This window comes from Copadichromis virginalis, linkage group LG3, assembly GCF_057382275.1.
Source record: "Copadichromis virginalis isolate Kocher_CV1m ecotype Utaka linkage group LG3, C_Virginalis_male_GT1.1, whole genome shotgun sequence".
Classification (NCBI taxonomy): domain Eukaryota; kingdom Metazoa; phylum Chordata; class Actinopteri; order Cichliformes; family Cichlidae; genus Copadichromis; species Copadichromis virginalis.
The window spans coordinates 30,170,510-30,186,155 of record NC_140620.1 but is presented as its reverse complement, the minus strand read 5'-3'; the positions used below and the strand labels follow the sequence as shown (position 1 = coordinate 30,186,155).

Here is a 15,646-nt window from a genome sequence, read left to right as displayed (position 1 = left end):
TGAGGAATCACTCATCTTTGGAAAAGAGAGTTTATTACAGAGAAATGGCTCTTTCCAAAATAAAAGCTATACTATCCGCTTCTTCTGGGCTATATTCTCAGCAGCATATTAAACATATCAGGTCCCCATAAGGAGAATCATGTGCTAACGGCTGTCTAAATGACTCGGGTAAAGTTTGTAGCATGCGTGCTTGTTGTTTTTGTCTGCTTCCACTTGTCTTTGCACTAGGATGATGTCCGCGTAAATGTGCAGTCATATTCGTTGTGTTCCCGCTAGTGTTTTCAGGTTAATCTCGTTGAAATGACGTTAACGCCACAACATGGCAAATCTCCGTTAACGAGCTACCGCTGATCGCCCCGTGCATGGGGCTAGACGGCCAACACGTTAACGAGCTAACTGCGCTAACACACTAGCTCCCACCCATGTAATTGAGCATTGCGTGGCACATCCAACATACTGTTTTACTTTAGTCCATGACGCGTTTACCTTCAGGGTCATACGTCACATGAAAAGCAAAATAATTCCAAAACCAGATCTGAATGAGGGTGGGGGAGGTTCAATTTGCCATGTTGCAAGGAGAGCTTAACTTCTGTCTTGCTAGCTTGCCCTGTGCTCCTCCTTCTCCATGCTGTCTGTGTTGAGCGCTCAGTGGATCTGCGCTCGACAGTGCAGCCTAGGTGGAGTAGTCAAACGCAGATTCACTGAGTGCTCAACACAGACAGCATCGTCAGAAGGAAAGTTGATAAAATAAATTACAAATGTTGTATCGTTCGATACATATGCGTACCGAACCGAAAGCACTGTATTGAACGGTTCAATATCGATACGAATATTGTTGCACCCCTAATATATATATATATGTATATGTATATATACATACATATTTAATATACATATATATATACATACATATACATATATATATATATATGTAGGGTTTCACTTTTCTCTCTCTTTTCGCTTTGTCTCAGAATGGGAAGGGTTTGAACACAAAGAGAGGAGTTTGAAACCGACGAATAAAACAAAATGTCCACAAGAAAACCTAGAAATCACAAAATAGTCCAAAACAAAAGTCCATGAAAGGCAGTGGAGCAGAGGAAACAGTCTATAAGTATTTCAGGGTGGCAACCATAACTCCAGGCGAAGAAAGTTCAAAAGCACCACTCAGGAGGCCGACCCGGAGGACAGCTGCACAGGAGATTATAAAGTTCAGGGGGCCGACGGCTCAACAGTCCATGAATGAACAGTCCATGAATGAACAGGGGGCCGACCGCGGAGCCAGCGGTGGCAACGAAGCAGGTCAGGAGGCCGGCCATGCCGGCGAAGAAGTCCAGTCTGGAAGGTGGCCGCTGATGGCAGGACCAGGCAGGGCAGGACCAGGAGGTGGCGCCACAGATGGTGGAACAGAAGGAGGCTGGACGGGCTCCTCGGGCCCTCCAGCTGACGAGGCACGAGGCTTGTGCGGTTCTCTTGAACCCCCAGCTGACGAGGAAGGCTGCTGGAGGGGCTCTCCTGGGCCTCCAGCAGGAACAGGCAGCTGGTGCGGTTCTCCTGAACCCCCAGCTGACGAGACAGACACAGAGCCAGCAGGTACGGAGACCTCTGGCTGAAGGGATGCTAACTGAAGCTGCACAGGGCACACAGGCAGCTCAGGATGCAACAGCTGGGGATGTGCAGTGCATATTAACAGTCTGTCCGGAATTTATTAGAGAGATGCGGTCCCCTTCTGGCTGAATAAGCTCACTGGAGCTTCCAGCAGAGGATGGAAGTGACTGAGCAACTGACTGAACTGATGAAAGAGCTAATGACTGAACTGGAAACAGAACTGATGCCTGAGCAGGTAGCAGAGCTGACAACAGAGCTAAAGACTCAGCTAGAGACTGGAGCAGAGTGGTGGTTGTTGTAATGAAGTTTGTGGTGGATAAGCATTAAGCTGAACTAGTTCTCCTAAGCCTCAAGGAAAACTGCTGGACGGGCTCACTTGAGCCTCCAGCGGAAACAGGAACGGGTGCAGGCACCTGCTGGACACTAGCCACTTCCACCCGAGGAGTAGGTACGGTTGCGAAGACGGGCTATATCCTGGCTGACCTCACCCTGGGGACCGGCATGGGTGCAGGGGTGGACTGGTTCATGGCCCACCTCACCCTGGAAGCCGGGACAGGCACCGGCTGGGCAGCTGCCGTTCTCACCCGAGGAGCTGGTATGGCTGCAGACACTGACAGAGCCTCAGCGGGCCTGGAAACCAGAGCAGGGACCAACTGGACCCCAGCCTCCCTCACCCGAGGAACTGGTACTGGTGCAGGGAAACGCTGGGCCCGAGCTGCCCTGGGAGCAGGAACACGAGTAGGCAAAGGAGCAGGCTCAGAAAAAACTGTCTTAGACTGGGCAGGCTCAGGGTTAATATGTACCAGGTTAACAAAAAAAGACATATCAAAAATAAATTTAGCATTTTTCCCACCACGTTTTACAGTCTTTGTTTTAGCAGTTTTTGACGTCCTTGGGTTAACAGTCTTAGAGAAGAGCTGACTTGGGGATGACTGAAACAGACTTGACAAAACCTGAACTGAGTGTTTTAGACCTGGTAACATTGCTCACAGTTTCTCCTTTAACAGCATTTACAGCCTTTGGCGAATGATTATTGTCTTTGATTTCTCCCTGTTCAGAGGGAGCAAAACGAAAAAACTTTTCCCAGTCTATGTCATCATCCAAAAGGGAGATCCCAACAGTGTCTGGGGTGAGTTTATTGTTCTTTTCAGTTATGGCTTCAGGTGGAATGTGTGAAAGGCAGTCATTATAACTCACCACCGGGAGTTGCTCAGCAGGTGAAAAGTGACGGCGGCGTGAGCATCGCTTCCTCTGAGGTGAGGAATCTGACGGGGTGTACAGCTGAGCAGACATGACAACCTGAACTTGACAACGTAAGACACAGACATGAAACACATGAAGGGCAAGGGAGACTTAACAGGGGAGACTTAACAGACACAAGGGGAATCTAATAACAAACTATAACAACCTAGGCATGATAAAAAATGAACTTAGAAAACCTGAAGGGCTTAAACATAAACCATAAACTAAAACTCAAAACGCTGGGTCAAAAGACCCAGGATTGTGACAAGTATAGTAAAAATATTTATTTAATCATTACTGTTTAAATGACTAATATGCAACATGCATTAGTAGTGATGTTGTGCTGAGGGTTTAAATGCCTTTTTGTCTTTTCCACTGATTATTTTCATTTCATTTGATTCATGTGATATATTTTCATGCCCTTTGTTATTAATTTGAATGACTATTTAATGTCTCAGTGCTTTGTGGACATTCTCCTGTAGATTTCTTCTGTACTGGCTTCTCTTCATTGACTTCCTGTTGGCAAATAGTGACTGGTTGGGGTGAGGAGATGAAGGAGGCTTCTTGATGCATGCTCAGTGATCCTACAAAATGAAAATAAACCAGTAATATATGTCTATGCTGTGCTCGTATTTATTTTACCCTACTCAAATTCAATTTCTGATACATTTTATTTTAAAAGATTTAAGATGGTTCTTTAAAGAACCACTCAAAAAAGCTTCTTTAAAGAACAGAATCAACTTTTGGACATTTACTTACCTGGATCACTGAGCATGCATCAAGAAGCCTCCTTCATCTCCTCACCCCAACCAGTCACTATTTGCCAACAGGAAGTCAATGAAGAGAAGCCAGTACAGAAGAAATCTACAGGAGAATGTCCACAAAGCACTGAGACATTAGATAGTCATTCAAATTAATAACAAAAGGCATGAAAATATACCACATGAATCAAATGAAATGAAAATAATCAGTGGAAAATGGCATTTAATATCTATCTATCTATCTATCTATCTATCTATCTATCTATCTATCTATCTATCTATCTATCTATCTATCTATCTATCTATCTATCTATCTATCTATTTTTCTTGCATTTGCGGATGTGTGGGTGATTCGATGCTTTCAGCAATATAGTGTAGGTTTCACCTAACGCTTCACGGGCTGTTCGTGAGAAGGTGATTATGAAAAATGAAAAGTGAAAGACAAAAATCAAGATTTTTTAAAAACATTTTTATCTTTGGTTTGCAAAGGAATGTCATTGTTGCAATGACAGGTGGTTAAGAGATTAACATTCCCTGCACATCACCACCTGTCATGAATTACCACAGTGCCATGAGACACTTCCTCATACCAAATCATTCAGTGAATAGAAAGCAGATAAAATGTGTGTGAGTCAAAGTGAGGCTGTGTTTGGAGGTGTTTGCGCAGAGAGATGAACACATTTATCATGTCTCTCTCTTTGCTACTGCTGCTGCTGGTTTGCAGCACGCAAGCTACTCATTTTTATGGGACAGTGATGACCTATTACCCAGGAGACACTTATGCAGATGGATCAGTTATGGTATGTAAATTTTCTTCATAAAACTATTTACTTAGCTTTTGAAATTTGACAGTGCTCAAGTACTCTTTCCACTGTAAATTTGCAGGCGAATATTCAATACAAGCTGAACTTCCACGACTGCACAAATGGTGACACATGGAGTTGCCTCCGTGGTGACTGTGGCTCTGGGAACAACACACTATATGAGGTAAAACAGGAAAGCAGTGGAGAGTGGTGTCAGAGAGAGGGAATCATGACTCGACAGGCTCCCAGCAATGCTCCGTTCGAGCTTTGGTGAGTATAGATCGCCATTTAACAAAATTAAATTTGTTGCACTTGTTTTCTAAGTTATCAGCAGAAGGTGACAAAATCCAAAGCAACTCATTCACATAATAATTAAACTGAACTGAGCTTTTTGAGAATTCCTTCAAATGCGTTTTTAATCTGGGAGATTTATAAAAAACAAATTATTGGGGTTTGGGGTAGGTCTTAATATCTACACATTCAGTTCACTCTGACTAACTTTCCCATAAATTTTCAACGAAGGTTGGATAGTGGTAACTGGATTAATGGCATTGTAAATGGCATTGTATCATGGAGAGCTGTGACTCTAGTGGAACTGAGGAACAGATCTGACACCGGCAAAGCCAACTCGTCACCCCAGACCACCATCATACCTGCTGTAAGGTAAGCCTGCGCACTGTTGTTTTATTTATATAGGTACGGTATGTATTTTTAATTACTGCAAAGAAATTACAAAATAATTCAAAAGAATCACTTGTAAATAAACTTTATCAGTTTAGAATTGAATTCTGTTAAAGTGTGCTTTAAATTCACAGAATTATTGTTGGTGACTTTCCTCTGAACTCCTTTAGGAACTTGTGAATTGAGTAACGTACAGTAAAAAATGCCAAGCTAAATACTTTCACTCAACTGAAAACTAAAATATACCTAGACATACCTTTGTCTAGTGAAGAGAGATTGAATCTCTGCTTTATTAGTGTGAACAAAGACTGTCAACAACTCTTTTTAATGCAGACTAAATGCAGGCAGTTAACCCTTAAACAGGTGAGTGCTGGTGCTGATCAAGTTTACATTCAGTAAATGTAAATGTGTAAAATCTGTACCAGATTTGTAGTATATCAAGTTTTCTAGGTCCTGTGTTAGTGTAGCTGTAGTCTGACTTCCATTGACTAATGGCATCATAATAATTGCATTTTGCTAAAATGCAATTTATAGAAGTGAACAGCAAGTGTGTTAAAACCAGCAGGTTAAAAACCTAAATGACACATAAGCAGAATTAATCTGTGAAAGAGCCAATGGAGATGGTATAAATTCTGTGGAAAAGCCTGGAGGCATCTGAGGATAGATGGAGAATGGCAGGTCTAGAAAGCCCTCAAGAAATCCACCTGGCTGAAAGAAGGTTAGGATAGGAAACCTGAACAACATAAAAAAAACCCCAATTCTGATAATCCTTTTCTATTTCTCTCTCAGAGTTCCCTCAAACTGTCAGAGAAATTTCGTCTTGTTGGCGTTCGACCCTGATGGAGATGTGGTTAAGTGCAGAAATGGAGATGCATTACTGTCAGAGTGTAATCCATGCACTCCACCATCTGTCCTCAGCCTTTCACCAGTAAGTAACTAGAACAGCTCCTTATGTTATTCTCATTTGTTTTTTTTGGTTTTTTTTTAGCGATAGACACTGGTGGCTGAGACCGAATTGAGGCAGCTACCAAGGACCCAACATCTCATCAATTTATTTTTCTTTTTTGGAGTCTTGTACTCTGTCATTCAGACCCACTGATAGCAGTAATGAAGGTCCATATGCAGTACAGCTGGTGATGGAGGACTTTCCCCGGCAGAACATAACCCTGACTCAAACCAATGGGACACAGACTAATCTAACTACCAATAATGCAATCAGCAAAATACCGGTCCAGTTTGTTATAAGGGGTAAGATTTCGTTTCTTGGCTGCTTAAATTTATAACCACAAAGAGCTGCTCTGAAATAAGAAATGATGAAAGTTGCTGAACTGAGCAAAAACATGTAGGTGTGTTTGTCTTAGTTGGTGTTGCAGTGTTGAGTCTGTTACCAAAAATATTAGGCACAATCTTCAGGAGCAATAGTTGAACAGATATTCTACTTTGGACCATCTGATGGATCAGTTTTCATTTCCATCCTATGAAGACCGGCTGAACATTGTTTCTTTTCTGTAATATTTTAGTGGATCCTGCAGTGCCATCCTGCACAGACGGACTATATCTGCCCAAGTTCCTGCCTCCAACTCCAGCCAACGGAGCTCAGCTGTATACCCCTGTTGGACAAACTCTAGAAATCAGCATCAAAGCAGAGGCAACAAATTCCATGTACGTGAAAGAGAAAACAAAATTAGAATACCAAAGTTTAAAGATAGGTTTTGTTACTGGCAGTGGTTGGACAAGAAATACCACTCTACGTTGGAAGACTTTCTATACTCTCCAAAATGTGATACAGGAAAAGACAAGACCAAGCACAAACTTGAATACCACCTAACATTCAGAGTAGTGCTGTCAGCTTTAATCTCGTTAAAATGGCGTTAAGGCCATAACTGCATTAACGTGGCAAATCTCTGTTAGCGAGTTAACACGGATTGCCCCATGCGAGGTGCTGCGAGGAGCTAACGCGTTAACCGTGCTAACGCATTGGCGCCATGCAGCCCTCGAGATTTGCCACATTAATGCAGTTATGACATTAACGTCATTTTAACGAGAATAACGCTGACAGCACTAATTCAGATACATAAAAAACTTGATAAATGTTGATTTGACTACATTTAAGTTGTAAAAAAAAAGGCTTAAAGTGGAAAAAAACAGCAACACATGAAAATTTTATCTACTGCAGCTTTCAAACCTTTTGAAAAACACTTTAATCTTCTTTAATGTAGAAATCTTACGTATTCTGTTTGTTGAAGGATCTCTGAGCTGCTCTACAGTGGGCCCTACACTATATTTCAAAATAAAACAGGACCAGAAGAGTTCATCCTCACGTGGACGCCATCTGAGAGCGAAGCGGGAGAAAGCCACCCCATCTGTTTTGTTGTCCAGGCAGTTTCTGGGTCAGTATGTTGTCCATAAATATTATCCCATAGAGAAATACAACACTGTAAGCAGTATTTGAAAAGTAAAAAAAAGCAACATTAAACAGCATAAAAGATGGATGCAGCCTCTGGGAAGTGAACCATTGGTTGTTGGACTCTGCTTTAATTGTAGTGTTTTGGTGACCTCCGTGTTGGCTTTTATGAGGTTATCATATTTGAAAGTTGTGAATTTGTTTCTTTTGTCAAGATGCATTCATAAACTTTAATGCTGGAAAGCCTGACTGTGCCTTAATGTGCCACGTTTGTAAGGACGTAAGTAAGTCAAGTATGTGAATTACACCCATGTTTATGGAAAAAAAAACCCCACTAACGGGAATCAGTGGACATAGACAATAACAGTGGTACTGAGTTCTCAGTTCTTCAGTTCCTAGCAACATAATTAAATAAATAAACCAAAACAATAAATAAAAAAAATACATTTTAAACAGGAAAACAAAAGAAAGACCTAGCAAAAAAAAGTAGATGTGCATAATTCCAGTCTAGTACTATAAAACAGAGAAAGCCTCACTTACATCCATAAATAAAATACTGTGTTGCGTGCTTGCAAGGTTGTGTGATCACATGTACACTTTATATGCTGCTTTAAACAGGAATTTTAAAATATATAAAACATATTTTTACTACATAAAACTAATGGGGCTGATTTACTTTTTACAGTATAGCGAAGTATCACTCTGACTTTCGATGCATCATTGTGACTGTTGAAGAGGGTGAGTTGAGTTTTTCCTGATTTTCGTTAGTCACCTTTTAAAATGCCATTGCCGATTTCCTTCATCATTTTTCTGCACTCGCTTCATATTTCAGTTAATTTTTAAACACACCTCTACTTTGTCTCTAGTTTATGTCGCTGCCCTGAGTGCGAGGATCTCTTTCTCATTGCCTTTTACTGCAGACAACGTTAACAGTGTCATCATACAGAAGGTGAGTCCCTTTTCATCTGTCAGAAGTACTCGTAACAGTGACAGTAATAATTAGCACCACTGCATGTTTCCTGCTGCAGATTAAAGAAGAACTGGAGAAACGAGGTCTGCCGCCAGATGCGAGTCTACGCCTAGTGAGAGGAGACCAAGTATAAAAAAACAACCACAGCGCCCTCTCACTGCACATGAGTGCACAGCTCAATAGCCTGAGAGTGTTTCTCCTGGGTGTTATAATGTGACACTTCTCAGGGTGATTATGTTTATTATCTGCACTCTGTTCAGAAAAATAAATACCAGATTATGAGCATATCTGGTATTTGAGTCTGTAACTCTGTTTTAATAACAGATGTAAACTGATCAGACTTGTACCTGAAATGTTTTTCTCCGGTTTTTAAAATGTAATTTTTTAAAGAATATTTTTTATTGTATCGCATTGGTTTCAGCTGATTATGTGTTGCATGTGTATATCTGGTGGATTTCATATATAGGTAACTGCACTTTGCAGCATCTTTCTCTAATTTCTTTAATCACCGTGAGGCTCTCTTCTGCATCTGAAATGAATTAAACTGGGCCTTGAGGATTCAGTGTTACAATAACTGATGTTAAGATGCTCACGGTGAATTCTGAGTAAATATCCATCATTACGAGTTATCCAGTTCAGGGTTGTGTGAGAGCTGGAGAACAATCTGTCAGTGAATAAGAGGCAGAGTAAACCCTGGATTGGTAGCCGCTCCATCACACAAAAAGACACACCTATAGCTAACTTGGAATCACCAATAAACCGAGCATGTGCGTTTATGGACTGTGGGAGGAAGCCTGAGTACATGAACTCGAGGCAGGCACAGGGAGAGTATGCCTAACTCAACACAGGAGCTGACTCTATCTCTGTGGAGCACTGCAAAAGAACTTCTGGTGGAGGTGTTGAAGAAGTTGCTGTTCTTTAGCTGTATTAAGTATTTAATAATGAGGCATTTAAAACATTTAGTTAGACAATTAAATATCTGCAAAGAATTCAAAATGACTAAAAGAAATATGAACATAAATAAACACAAAAGACAAAGTGAAGAAAGTGTCGTGGTCCCAGGTCATGTGACCCAGTGTTTTGTGTTGTTGTATTTTTATGTCATTTTGTCTTATAGTTTATGGCTAAGTTCATTTGGTTTGTCTTGAGTTCGTTCCTACATTGCCTAAATTGTTCTGTTTAGTTCATTGATTATTTAGTAATTTCCCCTTGTGTCTTTGCCTTCTGTGTGTCTTTGTTTAAATCAGTTGTGTGAGTTCTTGTGACTTGTTCCTCTCCTCGTGTTTCATCCATTTTTTCAGAGTCTCTCTCTGTCCCCCTCATGTTCCTTCGTGTTCCCTCGCTCCCTCTCCTCTGCCTTTCCTCTATTCGTGTGTCATGTTCCTCAGTTTCCTATACTGTGAAAGTCCGGTGTTTCCATGTTTGGTATGCTTCCCCTGTGACATCATGTTTATTCGTGTCAGTGTGTTCCCCGTGTGTTCTCACTTCCTCATTATCCTTCGGTGTTTTTATGTCAGCTTTTCCCTTGGTCCTGTGTTGCGATCTCCCTTATTTTTGTGCGTTTCCCTGTGTGCCTCTTTGTGTCCTTTGTTCATATACATTTCCGGTTTAGTTTGTATTTCCTTTGGTCTGGCAATAAAGCTCTGTTTGAGTTACTTTTGCCTCCGTGAGTCTGCATTTGGGACCTTTCCTGCCTGCTGCACAGCCAAATTCATGACACAAAGACCAAAAACACTACAAACGTTGCACACTTCAACACAAAGAAACTTCCAGGTGCACATAGGTTTATAATCCCTCAGCACAACATGGTTGCAATCTGCAGGCTGTGCACTGAAAAACACATGCATCATAAACAGTGATGAGAATAATGGTGTTAAAAGTAGCGGTATTACTTTTTTTCAGTAACTAGTAATCTAATTTCTATTTCTGTCGTTACAACACCATTACCGTTACTAACAAGAAAAAGTGGTGCGAACACGTTACTGTTTTTCAACACACAGTTGAAGTTGTCTTCAGGTTAGGGAGCTGGGGGGGTGGCTAAGTACTGCTGATTGACTAAGGAGAAATGAAGTAGTCATGCTAAACCAATCACATAACCAATTTATATGTACGTATGGGTGTATCCGTATGTATGCAGGTGAATGTATACCTTGTACATATCTCTCTTGTGTGAATGTAAATTTGTCTGTGTTATTGTGTAAATACTTACGCTACATGGAGAGATGCCAAACTGCCTTTCATTGTTTTTGTAACAATGACAGTAAAGAGCTATTCTATTCTATTCTATTCTATTCTATTCTATCTCGTTGCTGGTTCGTTGTCTCCCTGTATCTCTGTTTAAAGGTTTCAGGTCAGTTTTGTTAGTTTCTCCAGTATAGTGGATGGGAATTATGGCTCTTTTTAGAGAACTGGCTGTTTCGGTTCAGCTCACTAAAAAGGCTCTTTGGGCTCCCAACCGGATCTTCAGGTTCTTTTGTTGCTTTATTTAATTTATTATCAACAGCAATACAAAATTATGCACAAAATGAATTACTAATGTAAAAAAAAAAGTTGTTTTATTTATATATATATTTATGTATGTTTATACATAAATATATACGGTGGCCCCTAGAGACAAAAGACATACAAACTCCAAAACAAGTACAAATTCCAAAGCATGTACAAAACTACCTAGATCACTTAAATTACACAATTGAAAGCATATGTGTATTGTTTGTGTATTTATATACAAACACTCATTAAATTTAATAAAAATAAAATAAAAATATTGTTTTACCTGTTACTACAACACACCAAATCCGGTCGTTGGTACTTCCCAATGACTGTAGAAAACATGGCTGACGCGACAGCAAGTCCTCCCATTGTGCAAAAATGAAGCCAAAATATCCCGCTTGTGGAGGCTGCCATCTTGCATTTTTGGAGCCAGCTGTGTCCCAAAACGTCGGCTGCATCCTCCGGAGGCCGCATTTGAAGGCCGATTACGTCACAGCCAGGCGATGAAGGCTGTCCCAATTCGTCGACTCCTTCAAATGCGGCCGACAAATGCGTCCTTCATTTCCCCGAATTTGAAGGATGGGTCGGGTGTGTCCTTCGTGGCCCACCATATCCCAGAATTCATAGCGCGGCCCAGCCAAATTTCAGCTGCCAACAATGGCGGGCGCTACTAAGTTTTAAAATTAGTCTTATTATTCTTTCTGGGCCACAAAATAAAATTTTAACATATTTTCAGGCGAGAAAGTAGCTGTGTAAACTTCAAATATCTGCTTGGTTTATCAAGACATCGCATATTTGCAAAAGTGTGCCGACGTTTTCGGAGACGTCTGTTACCCACCCGCTTGATAGCAAGCCGGGGGGTTCAATGGCCACTCCAGCCGGCGAGAGCAGCGGACTCCCGGCTTCATCGTTTTCAGACCCACGCTTTTTCGCTACTCAGGTTAAAACATGACATATAAGTCAATAACTTAAAAATGTAATTATTTTCCTTTTTTCTGTGTTTTATTTGTTCCGGGGTAAATCGGTTTGGCTGAGATCAGAGTTATTAGATTATTAGATTAAATACAACTTTATTAATCCATCGGGTGGGTTCCTCCGGGATTTTCACACAGCTGAATAAACATTAAACAGAAAACTGATTGAACAGAAGTGTGAGACGGTCAAGAATTTATGGCAGTCTCCTGTTATATTTTAGATAGCAAGGAGCAGACGGCAGAGTTTATAGAGATTGAAAATGTGACGTTATTCAGGGGTAAAACCGCAAAGAATTCTGGGAACTTGTGGCAAGAGGTACTAGCGCACGCAGGCTTTCAATTGAACTCAGTTATACAGCGATAAAAAGAAACACAAAAAATGGCAAGAAGCTGTTGTATTATTAACTGCAATAGCCGGTCGCATGACAGCCACGGAAAGCCGACGGGTAAAGAGATCGATTGTTATCGGATTACGTCGTTGAAGAGAAATTGTTCAGCCATGTTTCCGAAGTAACAAAGACGCGACTGGATTGCAGCCATTCAAAGACAAAATATAACGTCTCAGAACACTCCAGCTCACAGGTTAGTCTGCTCCAAGCATTCCCACAAAGGTCAGTCTGCTGTAGTAGTTAATACGTCATTTTCATAACATAATTGGTGATATAAGTTACAAGCAAGTCTGGCGCTGAACAGAAATTGTCGTGCTATGCTCCTTTGTTTATTGTGCATAAATAGTGAATTGTCCTGACACAATATTGCGTTTCGCTTCTGTTATTATGGTACATTGACAAAAACATATACTTTTATTCACAGGATAAAACAGGTTTTTTGTATCACTAATTGTCCAGTGCAATTACAGCATACAATATTATTGTCACTGCTACATTTCTGTAACGCGTACCAGAAATTATTTCTACTACTAATTAATTACCATTGAGCTCAAAGGTTATATTAATAAACGTTAACGAATGTGTATTTATGAAGACGATTTGTGAGACTGGTAAACTTATGATACGTACGATGGTCTTTACTTTCTACACGGTACATTTCAAGGTCCTGCACCCATCCGTCGGTAAACTGTACCTGGGCTTGTTGCAGTGACCTGAAGTTACTAAACTTCACGAGTGTATGCACTCACTCCAAGAACCGTATGATTATAAATATGAGCGTGGTGAAAGTTGGGCAGCACGCTAACGTATTTTGTCCCTCTGTGTGCTCGCAAGGATCTAACACTTTCACTGGTTTGATTTTTTTCCTCGTATCTTTTCTTTGACTTTTCATCAAGTCTGTCTTTGTACGGACCGGCATGGTTCTCCTTCGTTTTGTACATAACTTTTTTGGGGGACAAAGAAAAAGCAAGAATTTATTGGAACCGAAGAATGAACGTTTTGCGGTGCTGCAAATGCTTGCATTTGATGGGGTACTTGGATTGTTTTGCCACGAGTTACCGGCATGCAATGCGTGAAAGTCACGTGGTCTGTCAATCTCTATTAAACTCCACCGACACAGCGGTGACGCAAATCTGAAGGCTAGTCCGTCCCATTTCACAGCCTCGCACTTCCGGCCTTCTCGGTCTTCGAAGGACCCAGCCCACGTAGACCACGAAGGCCGGGTCCTCCGAAGGAAGCAGCCAACGTTTTGGGACACAGCTAAAGTCTGCTAGTAGTGACTTGAGGTGGAACGACTGCGTCACACTCCCGCCCACACACCCGCTAGACGTGACCGTAAACACGCCCCCCTACACTTTTTTACGTAGCCCGGCTGCTCCATTTTTTTGCTGATGGGTTTACCGCGACTGAGGACTCGTTCAATTAAGGTAAATACAATCACGTTACTGTTATGAAAAAGACACACAGCTTATCATCTTATAGTTCTACAACATCTAAAATCAGTCTGTTGTTAATTTGTTTGCTAGATTAGCCGCTACCATAAGTACTGTGTTGGAGGCTTGTCACTAGCTAGTTTGCGATGCTACACACCTGTTACTCTAATAGTCTGTGTTATTGAATGATTCAGGACTTCTTAGGTTTTGTTATCTATTTTTAAACAGCAATGAGATCATCTGCACACTCTACAGAGGCCCAGAGTTACTGTTAATATCAAAAATGTAATGCTGTCCTTTGAGATGTTAACATTTAAGACTGTGAGTGTAATGGTTTAAATCTTCATAGCCCTCTACAGCCTGGTAACATGGAAACTTTAAAAACAGCAGCATGAGGTTTAAGTAGCGTAGTGTTATTTGTTCTTTTCATTTAATAATACAGTCCATGTTATATTAACAGCTAGATTCACCCTGGGGAGAAACCAGTGAGGGAGACCATCAGGACGAAGCTGGGTTTCCTGGGTCCAGAGGTTTGGAGAAACTTCTTCCCTTTCTTTCATCACAGTTGTCCTGTGCCAGAAGTTCTGTTGACCCACTGAGAGAGGCATCATTTAAGAAACACAAGGAACACTGAAGCTCATGGCATTGATCAACAGGACTCATGACCTTCACCAGCAGCTCCCTCACAGGGAAATCTTCAGCACTCCTCCATAGGCCCGCCCCAGGAGATGGATAAACCCAGCATTTCATGAACACTGTGATGGAGACCTTTGGTTTGTGTAATGTTATAAATACTCGGATACTCCCCAGAGGCTCTGGACTTTTAAATAAAGATATTATATTCAGTCCTGTAGAAAAATATATGATCCTCTCTGGTTACTCTGGTATGAATAACTTTGAATCACTTTGTGGTAAATAACACACTATCTGCAAAAAACTGTGAAAGAATTCCAGATCACAAGTTTATAGTTAAACATACAAGTGACGACCTTTGACCTTCATCAGGTTTTATTTAATTGTGTCAGAGAAACTCAAACGTGCTCTTCATGCAGCTGAGTACATAAAGTGTTTAAAACTGAAGCTGTACAGGTCTGAGATCAGCAGCTAAGTGAAACACCAAACTGAGGTCCTGTTAATGCTGATATATAGTGACACAGTTACATGAGTGATTAATCCTTTTGTTTTTTGTCTTTAACTTTATCAATAAAACAGCTGCAGCTTTCACTACAGCACATGTGGTACTTTAACTTTTGTACTGTTTTCATCAGTTCATTTTGCAGTTAACATGTGAACATGTCGGATGATCTGTCTGCTGTCACTGGGTGGTGCTGAGGTCTGAATCTGAGGGCAGCCCCTGTAGTCACAAAGAACAGAACCATAACAAACTCAAATATAAATTTTATCCCTCAAATCTGAAATAAAGCTGATCCTTCTCTGTCCCACACTCAGGATCTGAAGCTCTTCTCTTACATTTTTTTCAGTTCTACAGTTTAATCCATAGTTACTGATTAATGAGGAGTTACTGAAGTACAACCTTAAAAAATTGTGTTATTGTCTTTACACATGTGGAGACTGAAAACATACTGTTGTTTGCACATATTTGATAATCAGCTCTGTACAGGAGCTGAAGCAGAGTGCAGCCTGTTGCTTTTACAGTATAATACTTGTATTGTACTTGTATATATCTCTTGATTTCTTTAGTCGGTGTAAATGCACGGGTTAGCTAAATGAACTTTACAAAACAAGTTTCCCCACAGTTTCCCAACAGCCGAGCGCTCATCTTAGCTAGCTAGGTCTCAGGACCGAGCTAAGGACGGTAGTTACGGATTAGCTTACAAACATGTTTAACTTACCGAAAAAGTGCAGCGGGGCCTCGGGTCCTTCTGTCGGG

General features: G+C 41.0%; 1 protein-coding gene across 1 annotated transcript; it reads left to right on the top strand.

Moving 5' to 3' along the window:
• The first annotated feature begins 4,222 nt into the window (after positions 1-4,222).
• LOC146714033 (uncharacterized) lies at positions 4,223-10,143 on the top strand. The gene is made up of 10 exons (XM_085450614.1): positions 4,223-4,408; positions 4,494-4,681; positions 4,934-5,074; positions 5,882-6,020; positions 6,163-6,340; positions 6,613-6,754; positions 7,339-7,482; positions 8,182-8,234; positions 8,363-8,445; positions 8,525-10,143. Exons 1-10 carry the CDS (start codon positions 4,280-4,282, stop codon positions 8,597-8,599), a joined length of 1,272 nt encoding a protein of 423 aa, XP_085306740.1. The 5' UTR covers positions 4,223-4,279; the 3' UTR covers positions 8,600-10,143.
• Positions 10,144-15,646: the final 5,503 nt, after the last annotated feature.

What these genes read in the sequence shown, in the direction of transcription:
- LOC146714033 (XM_085450614.1), top strand. Translation starts at nt 4,280, where the DNA reads ATGAACACATTTATCATGTCTCTCTCTTTGCTACTGCTGCTGCTGGTT. An exon ending in AATGCTCCGTTCGAGCTTTG is followed by an intron (nt 4,682 to 4,933) that starts GTGAGTATAGAT and finishes TTTTCAACGAAG; the next exon opens with GTTGGATAGTGGTAACTGGA. An exon ending in GCAGAGGCAACAAATTCCAT is followed by an intron (nt 6,755 to 7,338) that starts GTACGTGAAAGA and finishes TGTTTGTTGAAG; the next exon opens with GATCTCTGAGCTGCTCTACA.